A 10,135-nucleotide genomic window follows, 5' to 3' on the forward strand; every position below is an offset into this window, starting at 1 on the left:
GAAGGGAGAGAAAATCAAGAGTGAAGCGGTGCATGGGAAGAAGGGAGGGGTGAGAGAAAGATGTTTAAAGATTTAATTTTTATTTCTCCTTACCCTGTTCTGATGTGACTGACAATAAATGAAATTAATTTCCCCAAGTAGAGTCGGTTTTGCCTGTGATGATAATTGCAGAGTGATCCCCCTGTCCTTATCTCCACCCACAAGCCTTTCATCACATTTTTGCTCCCTCTGTGCAGCTGAGGAGAGGAGTGGTAGAGCAGCTTTGGTGGGCACCTGGCAGTCAGCCGAGGTCAACCCGCCGTAGCTATCTATCACTTGTTCTACAATATTTTTTCCCTCTTTGTTTCTGCTCTTATTAGCCTTTGAATTCCTCGGATCATAGAAGTGAGCAGTTATTGCTGCAATGAAGCTCACTGTAGCTGCAGAATATCACTTTCTGCAGTTCTTGCCATTCTGGGAAAGCTTTTACAGTATTTTCAAAACACTCCTTTTTATGAGGATGTAAATAAACTGAGAGCGGGAACTCAGTTGTACATCAAAGTGTCGCCCTTTCGAAATCCTTAGTGTAATGGGGCTGACCACTGTTGTGCTAATAGAATATTTCTGTCTGTAGGACGCTCTTACAGTCGTAAATATTTTATGTCCCTTAGCACTCCTGGTGTAGCAAATCAGGAGGCCGTCTGATCCAGTTTTAATATAATTAATTATTGTCCTCAAAGGCACTGTTATGAGAGGAGAGAGCGGGCTTTTGCTAACTGTGCTTCAAAACAATAGTACTTTCTTAAAGACAACAGCATGATGTTTTTTTTCATTCTAATTCTTCTTTGGTAAGGTGGAACTTAGACTAGTCTGTTCTCATTGCACTAGTCCCACAAAGGATAAGAAGTAGTCAAATTGTTGGATATCACATTCTTATTTAAAATAAAGAAGATTTTTGTTAGTAAAAAAGATGTAACTGACAGGTATTCCGGGGAAGAAAAATATAAATTTCTGAGATTGTGGGTTGAAAAGGACAAAAAAACCCAACCAGATATTAGTATTCTTTGATGTACTTGGTGAAATAAATATGGAAGAACAAAGTGGTGATGTACCCAAATGGCAAAGTGCTGGGCGGTTACTGTAGCATACTGCCTTCGTGGCTGTAAATTGATACAACTGACAGCAAAATTTGTTGCAGATAGCATTTTGGTGCATGTCTCTGCAGCTACTGCTGATGTTTTACTAACCGAGTGTTTTAGAGATTTTTGGGAAGAACACGTCCTTATTTCAAAGCTCTCCTGGATTCTTTGCTCCATATTTTATTTTCTGGGTTATTTTTACCCTATTTATTTGGGATATTTCCCAGTATCTGGGATATTTCCCAGTAGTTTTACTCAAGTAGCTATGAAACTGTAAATGTTTCCTTAAGGCAGAGCCCTTTCTCTGTGCAAATGTGCATCACTTTCCGCATGGAGAGCTGAAGTCATTCCTGGAGTGAGGCGAGAAGAGTTATTTCGGTGGAATCCCTGGTAGAAGCTCTAGTGTCTGGCTTTGAGCAGAGATGAGAGCAAATGACCTGCTCTTGGTTGTTCCCCAAATTAGTTGTTCCAGAGCAGCGTGTGCTGCATTTCATCAGTGAGGGATTGGCAGGTATGGCCTGGGCTGCTTTTTCCCCGTTGCTTCTCTTATGGAGATAATGCTGGTGCCTGAACTGAGCAGATTCTTTTCTTACCTACTCCCTTATTTTACAATTAGTATCTTTGTGATTATACAGGTGAGTCTGAAATCTCTGCAGCCCTGGAAGCGACTCGCTCTTCAGCAGGCTCGTGTGAATGGAGTTAGCAGAGTGCCAGCAAAGCCCTCAGCAGTGATTGTGCTTGTCTGGGTGAACGTGGTTCTTGGTTTCACATTGAGAAACAGCACGAAATATAGAGCTTGCTGAGAAGCACCCAAAAACCTGTAGTTATGGAAACCTTGACTGATAATACGGAATTCCAAAAATGAGCAGGTCATAGAGCACTGCCAGGGCTAGCGTAAGAAAGTGAGGTGCTGCTCATTCCTTGCAGTTACACTAGCAGCTCATAATGTACTGAGTATTTATCACTTGAGCACAAACCTGTGGCCTGTATCACATTCGTGGCCAAAGCAGTATTGGCTAGTGGGGCTGTTGAAGTCACTGATACTGAGCTGGTGCATTTTATTGTGTCTAAAATCCAGTGACTTTCCAAGCAGACAGAACGTGTAAGGGCGTTTTGAGGAGTGCGCTGTTGTAATCGTCTCTCAAGCTGAGCAGCTGCATTAGCCTTCTAAATGGTGACTAATGTCCTTGTACTGTATTCCATAACAGAAACTGATATTAGGAGAATTGTGAATGAAATAATAAAACATTTGCTGAAGCAAAGCCAACTTTGAGATCGGCTCAGTGTTATGACTCATTCAGTAAGCCAGAGCTCTTCAAACGCCGTAAATGTTATCTCTTCAGTGTCTGACTTCAGTTAGAAAGTACAAAAAAAATCTCTTTTCTAAAAGTCACTTTACAACCTATGAATTGCAGACAAGACAAGATAGTACTTTTGATTGATGTGATGTACTGGCTTTTGGGGGTTTTGTGTGTTTTTCATGATTATTGACTTCCATTTTTTGGAACAGAAGCAAAAGTATCCTGAAACTTGAATAGTCACAGTAAGGTATTCACACAGGCTCTATGCTGAAAGCATATCATCTGAGGATGATTGTCTAGACTTCTTCATTTTTGGTTTTTTGTATTCTCCCACAGTTTTTCTTCAGAATTTGAGAGGGGGTTGATGGAAGGGAGGTGAAACAAAAAGTACCGGAAGCGAACCCAAAAATTCTAAAATAACTTTTGAGGGATGCATTTGAGATTATCTAAATCTAATGCCTCTATGGAATATTAAACACCTGACTCAAAAGATCGTTTTCTGTTAAACATGGGAAGGTGCTTAGAGTTGCTCTAAGGGACGCATTAACTTTGTGTGCAATAACAGCGTTGTTCGGAGAAAGCCCTGCGTGCGTGGCCTCAGCAGGGCTGTGAAACAGACTTTGGGTAATTGCATCTCTCTTTGTTCTGGTTCATCTTGTCTCTTACTTTGCTGCTTTCTCTAGGAGCGTATAAGCTGTGTGCATTTGCTTTGGTACCTTTGCTTTAGTTGAACTTTCCATTAGATGGCAACGCTAGAAGAACAGCAAGCATAGGAAATACAGGAAGGAAGCGTAAGATATCGGTACTTGTATTTTCTGTTCTAGTAACACTTGTGCGTCATGATCCAAAAGCTTGTATTTTTTTTTCTGTGTGTATTTTTTTTTCTCTTCGAATACCCTGATTCTTAGATTTGAAAGATATCTGGGCTAATATTTTTATTACTGTGCAGAAAAAAAGGATTCTGGCAGCCATGATAAAATACATACTCATTTTCTCAAGAAACGTTTTGCTCCCAACTATGGAGAGATGAAGTAGATCTCATTAATGAAATTAGTGTATTTTAGTCTGAACTCTGTTTAATAGGAGCTAATTCAGTGTTTGGTGGCAGGAAGGTGACATGGCCATTGTATCTTGAGTGTATAATCTGTATGGGAATAATGCACTGTTTGCAATATAATTGAGCATGTGACGGCAGGATGAGATATTAGTGTTCCATACTTTGTGGAGGAGTTATCTGATAGACTATTTATGAAGAATGACAGGCATTTTTTAGCCATAGCATGGTATGAGCAGAAAAGATTTTGTATGTACAAGAAGTACGATATGGTGTTCTTATGTAAAAACAGTGGGATTTCATAAAAATCAGTCTTCTAAGAGCTCTTTCCTGTGACTAGAAAACAGAACAACAGTAAATGACTAATGAAGAGGTAGTTCAGTTACTGCCTGTGCTCATGAAGGTCAGGAACCACCATGTTACATTCCAGGTTTTGCTCTGGTTCACCATACTACGTGGCTGTACCTTTCAAGGGGGTCGTCTCAAAAAACTTCTTCACCTCATTTTTGTACTTATAATGGCTTTTACTGGATCAAAATCTCATCACCTCCCGAAGATGTTCCTTGGGGAGCACTTTGCTTTGCTCACTTGTGCTTCTAACTTTCTCAGGGTTCATTCGTCCTTACTTGGGTAGCATTCCTGTTCACTAAGAAGAGACTCAGCAGGGAGTGCCTATCTCAGAACCTCAGTTTCACTGTGCTGTATTTATTTTCTTGAACGCAACAGGTCTTCTCGTGGGAACATTAGATGCAGTGTTGGATTCTACATCAAAAGTCGCTCCATTTCGCATCCTGCATCAGACACCAGACTCTCAAGTCTACTGGTCCATCGCATGTGGTACGTACTGGGATTTAGCAGCTCACTGAGTTTTTGAAGTGAAAAATGAGGATACAAAGTACGGGATCCAATTTTGGATGAATCCCCTCACCTCGTTATTCATTCCTGTGACCTTTAAATGGTTTGAAATCATTTGCAGACCTGTGATTGGCAGTAGCATGTGGTTCCAGTTTTTCAGCCTCTATCTGTGGACCCTTCTGATTGCCTGCTTTCTGCTCTAGTCTGTCAGGTACTGAAGCCTCTTAGAATAACAGAGGCACAGTTTTTTCTTCTGTAAGCTGCGAGTGTAACTTGGCACAGTTCAGGATGATAGGGATAAGTTGACCCTTGGGAGTACTAAGTGTGTTGTAGGTGGTACTAGCAGGAGCTGCTTATCTTAATGCTTTGTTCTATTTATATTGCTTGTTAAAATGAGCTGGGTTCCCAGTCACAGTCTAAGCTGAATTTTTCCTCATATCTGTTGTTCTTGTAGTGTAAGAAGTTCTTTCTCATGTTGCATTATTAATTAGTAGGAAATAGAAAAAAAAATTGACCTTGGGAGTGGAGTATGTGATTTTTCCTAGAGCAAGCTTCTTCGATGGTGTGCGTGGGTTTATTTTGTTGTGGTGTGTGGTTTGTGGATTTTTTTTTATTTTTAGTTTTAATTTATTTTCAGTTTTGCAGCTTCTCCTGAAAATCAAATCTTAACTCCTTTGTGCAGGCTACATAACTATCCAAAGAGGCATCCATTCCAAAAGTTGAGTGGACTCTTTTACTCTTTACAGGCATCGTTGTTTTTAATTCTGAGGCATCCTTGGATTGAGGTTAATTAATATTATCATATGGTCTAATGCAAAAAACTCACTGTTGGGAATTAACCTAAGGCTTGTTGGAAGCTCTGAAAACATCTATAATTACAGTAAAAAAGAACTGTATATTTTAGTTTATTTTTCTATGCTTTAATTTTTTTTTAATTGGTAGTGTTTGTTAAAGAAACAAGAGTCAATCTAGACATGTCCGAGCTACAGGCCTTCCTTTTAGTTTCCTGTGGCAAAAGATGAGCTTCGCAGGAAATCTGCCATTCTGCAAACACTTCTGAGCAGGAGTCGTTCCACTCCCAAGCGCTGTACTGTTGCCATGTTGGGTTTTGCTGTTATTGCTTTATTATGAACCTTCATTGCTTCACTTTAAATTAAAAAATATGCCTCTTGCTGTCTCTTCTATGCAGTTAGCTACTTTGAAAATGCAGATTTGTTCTTTTAGGTGTTCAGTTAATGCTGTAGCGCTGCTCTGCTTCTCTTCGCATTCTGCAAGGACTTACTTGAAGGGCAGTAGTGAAAGAACCATTTAATAAGGACTTATTGTAATTCATTGCATGCCACTTTAAAAGGGCAGCCTTATAAAGTTGATAGGATTATAACAGTTTGTAAATTGTCAGTAAATAAAATTTTAGTACTACTTCTAAAGAAGTCAGAACTGATGGTGACAGGCTATCAGAAAGGTGCTTTGATTAAATATGTTGGAAATATACTCTGGGGATTTCTAATGCCATCAAGTCAGCCCTTGGGAAAACGCAAAGGGTAATCTTCCCCTTAGGACTGAATTTGTATCAGTTCTGTGCTGCATTAGTATACTTTACAGCAAAAGGCTACGTGTTGTGGTTGTACTTTGTGTTAGAAAACAGATTGTTCCTTCTGTGAAGTGAAAAAATTGAAGAGACTGCATTTTTTCCTGCTATTATATATTATGGATCTGCAACAGTGCTCCTAAATAATTTTAAGTATTTATTAAAAAAATCATCTTTACTGTGTCACATCTGTGCCTCTGATTCACACTGTGACTCAAGTAATTGGTGTTCATGTGTAGTCTGAGAAGAATAATTCGTTTGTGATTTAATTGCTATGTTAATTACTCTTCATATGATTTTTTTTAAAGTGTTGTTGCAAATCCACCCTTTGTAGTGCAGTCTAACTATTTAACCATATTTAAATCAATTTCTATTCATCCCCAAGGCAACTGTAACTAATCCTGTGGAGTCCATTGGAAGTTGTGTAATTAGTCTTCATAAAGTAACTTGAGAAAAAAGAAATTGTTAAAGGTGTGTTCTTGCTTCGGGGTATTGGATAGTATGTGATTATACTGACTGATTTGGTTTGTGAGCATTCCTGTGGAAGGTGAAACTGCCAATTAATTTATATTCTAGAATCCTTTTGTTCAAGCCTGTGTAAATTCTTTTGCCCTCTGTCTCCCACCATCTGATGGGGAGCCAGCTGTCTTTAGAGCTGACTCAGTGTTGAATTTGCTGGACCTCTAGTCCTGTTCCACTGGTATCATCTCTACTTACCTATTACCACTTGCATAATTTGTAATGAGTATGTGAAATGAATAGCATGAATTAACATAGACATTTTGAAATTAGCCTTCCACATTAATAATAGAAGTAGCTAGTGGGCAAGAGTGTTCCTTTGTATTTAAAGTAAATCAGTAATGTAAATGTATTTCTGGAAAGTTCAGCTGAGATAGGGATTTGTTTGCTGTAAAGCTGCAGTGACATTCACCATACAGTAGGTGAGAATTCTCTGGAACCTAGATTAAAGAGCAGCGTAAAGTAACTAACACGGTTGATTGTCTTTAAGGTTTGTGAAAGTGCAGTATTTACATTTTTGGAACATTGAATTTTACTTTGGCTCTGTGATTTCTACGTTCCTTGTGGTTATTGGTAACAGTTTTTTTAAGTTACTCCTCCTCCAGCATATGTATAATGTAAGGAAAGGAAACAGTCCTTATTCCCATGTATTTGAGTCCCAGAGGGTCCAGAAGAAAAAAATAAAACTTCTGGTTGTGCCAGATGTTGTTGAGCTTGTATAAATCCGTGAGCCTTTTTCCTGCCTCAGGAGTTAGTTCTGGGATGTGTTTTCCATATGAGGTGCAACTGTGCTTCTGTCCTGCAGCCGCATGAAAACCAAATGGTGTTGGGGAGCAGAGCGTTGCCAGAGGTAGAATGACACCGTTCCCTGAACAGTGGTTGCCTAGGCTTTAGCGTGGTTAGAAATATAGTTACAACGTGGTTTGACAAAGAATGAGATAAAGCCGTGACTGGTGCTGAGCACAACTGATTGTGTGTTGGAAGCAGCGTAAATGGTTGTTTCAAGTATCCACAGAGAAATCTCTGCTTCCTTCCTGGCAACAGTGATGGACACTTTGCATCCTCACACACTTTAGAAGGGATTTTGCCCAGCAGTTCTAAGTCTTGGAATTTTACTCTGGAAACTGTCACAGCCCAATGATCAAAGCTGAGGATATCAAAGTTTTCGTTTTCTTCTTGGCCTCGTGAGTTTGATCTCACATTTCCCACCTTCTAGACCAGGAGTGTTCTAGCGATGTTCTGCCATCTGTATTGGGGAGGTTCTGCTGAGCTGAAGGAACTGTCAGTCCGAGCTCCCGTGCTGAGCCACACAGCGTTGACAAAGCTGAGGTGCTCCTAGATGTAAAGGCTAGAAATACAGCCGCAGAAAGGGCTTGAAAGATGAAAACAGAGCAGCGCGGTTTTTTTGTCTACACCAAATGCATTTTTAGTGTACACAAGAGTCAGACAATAAATTTGAGACTTGCAGTTTGCCTTTGTGTATCTAAATTACTCTGTGAGTCAGGAATTTGCAAAGTATTCTCTTGATGAATATTTTTAGTGCAATGATTAAAGTCCGTCCTAATTTTAAGTAACACTGACTTTTTCTTTCAATCAGGATCCAGCAGAGAAGAAATAACAGAGCACTGGGACTGGTTAGAACACAATGTTATGAAGACGTTATCAGTATTTGATTCAAATGAAGATATTACAAGTTTTGTCCAGGGAAAGATAAGAGTAAGTAACAGACACATTTCATAACTGGGAAAGGCTGAGTACTTTTTTTCCTCTAAACTTACCCAAATATTATGTCCTCCATAGAACATCAAAGGCCAGCATCATAAGGCTCCATACTTCTGATTGAGCAGTATGTGGCTGTCACCTTCAACACACTCCATCTTTCCTGTTTACCTGCCCCACAGTTAAGTAAGGTCGTTTGACATAAGCTCATCTTGGTAAATGATACACCAGATACCTCTAGACAGTGGTCTATAAATTGACAAGTTATTTCACAATAATTTTTATCATGTCTGGGAAGCATATGGTATATTTTTGTGAAGGTGCAACAGTTCACTTAATATGTGCTAAATATTTAACCCGGGAATTCTTGCAACTTTGTGAGGAAAATCGAACTGTTTCAGAAGACCTGGGAATGCGTGCCTTGCCAACGTTGTGTGGGAAACTTTGTGGATGAGTCTGAAATAGCACATTTGATTTGTGACCTGTCTTCATCCTCAGACTATTCTTCCTGTTCTACAACTTACTCTCCTGTTAGGAGAGTGCCACACGCTGTATGTGTGGGGGTGCATACATCACATCCACCCACGTGGATGCATACGTAAAGTAACTGGTTCTTTTGTTTCAGGGTTTGATTGCTGAAGAGGGAAAAGGTTCTTTTACCAGAGAGGATGATCCTGAGAAGTTTCGTGAAGGTCTTATGAAGTTTGAAAAGTGTTTTGGGTTACCGGAGCAGGAGAAGTTGGTCACCTATTACTCGTGCAGTTACTGGAAGGGCAGAGTGCCCTGTCAAGGATGGCTTTATCTTAGTACCAACTTCCTTAGCTTTTACTCATTTTTGCTGGGGGCAGAAAGTAAGTAAGCCTTGCCGCTAAGCCTAGTCCCTTCACATTTTACTGGTTGTCTTTCAGATTGGGAAGGATTCTTCCTGTGTCCTAAGGGAGCTATTTTGCCATGGGAGCAGATGCCGACACAAAATAGAACTGCAAACGTGAATACGCTTGTGTAACTACACCATAGCCATTGGTTTTCTTCCTCTATATAAGCTTCAGAGGGAAGGCAGTCCTGTTGCACTTGACTGTAACTAAAAATTGTCCATCATCTTTAGTCTGTATGTTAATTCAGTCTTTGAGGATTACAGTTATTTCTTCACACACACCGATGGTAGTTGTCTATATCTCTTGTGTTTCCTGTGTAGCATTACTTTGAAATCCTCGTACAAAGGCCTCTAATAGTGTGAGCTAGAACTGTATTTGTGTGAAAACTAGAAAGTATAAAGGAAGTGGGATCCTTTCTAAGCTAGGGAAGTGGGCAGAGTTCCTCTAAATGCCAGTACAGGGTTGATTTACCATAAGGAGCCCTACTGGTGAACTGTTAACGTAGGGCAGCTTATGTGATGGTGTTTTTTTGCAATTTGCCGTTTCACATGAGAGCAAAGAACAGGTGGTGTAAGCTTGTGTTTTCATACAGGATGTATCTTTAACGTTTTCCTTTGTGTAAAATTTTTTCTAATAGAATTATAGGAATTGTGAAGAGAGTATCCTTTGTGCTTGTGAGTTTGTAGTCCTTTCTAAGTGTGTTGTCATTTAACTCTGTTACTTAATTGTATTTTATTAGTGCTGTTGACTATTACTTTTTTTTAATGTGAGGGTGGCAGCGAAGGAGAAGCTACTACTCACATCTGCTTATGTTTTTATTTTCAGTAAAACTGATTATCTCCTGGGATGAAATATCAAAACTTCAGAAGACTTCCAATGTGCTTCTGACAGAGAGCATTCATGTGTGCTCCCGTGGAGAAGACCACTATTTTTCCATGTTTTTGCACATCAGTGAAACGTTCCTTCTCATGGAACAGCTGGCAAACTATGCCGTTAGGAGACTTTTTGACAAGGAGACGTTTGAAAATGACCCAGTCCTTCACGACCCCCTGCAGATCACCAAGAGGTAACGTATTACTTCAAGTCTGTCTGGTCTGGACTCATGT

At 39.7% G+C, this 10,135-nt stretch overlaps 1 protein-coding gene across 1 annotated transcript; it reads left to right on the forward strand.

The window, feature by feature from the left end:
- Positions 1 to 4,199: 4,199 nt before the first annotated feature.
- On the forward strand, positions 4,200 to 10,099 carry LOC104272060 (TBC1 domain family member 8B-like; the record flags this gene model as incomplete). The annotated part of the gene is made up of 4 exons (XM_009866943.1): positions 4,200 to 4,310; positions 8,033 to 8,151; positions 8,780 to 9,005; positions 9,855 to 10,099. Coding segments are annotated over 4 exons (701 nt in total), but the record flags the coding sequence as incomplete, so codon positions are not given.
- Between the last annotated feature and the right edge of the window lie 36 nt (positions 10,100 to 10,135).

The sequence above is a fragment of the Apaloderma vittatum genome, unplaced genomic scaffold (genome assembly GCF_000703405.1).
Source record: "Apaloderma vittatum isolate BGI_N311 unplaced genomic scaffold, ASM70340v1 scaffold44533, whole genome shotgun sequence".
Taxonomy (NCBI): domain Eukaryota; kingdom Metazoa; phylum Chordata; class Aves; order Trogoniformes; family Trogonidae; genus Apaloderma; species Apaloderma vittatum.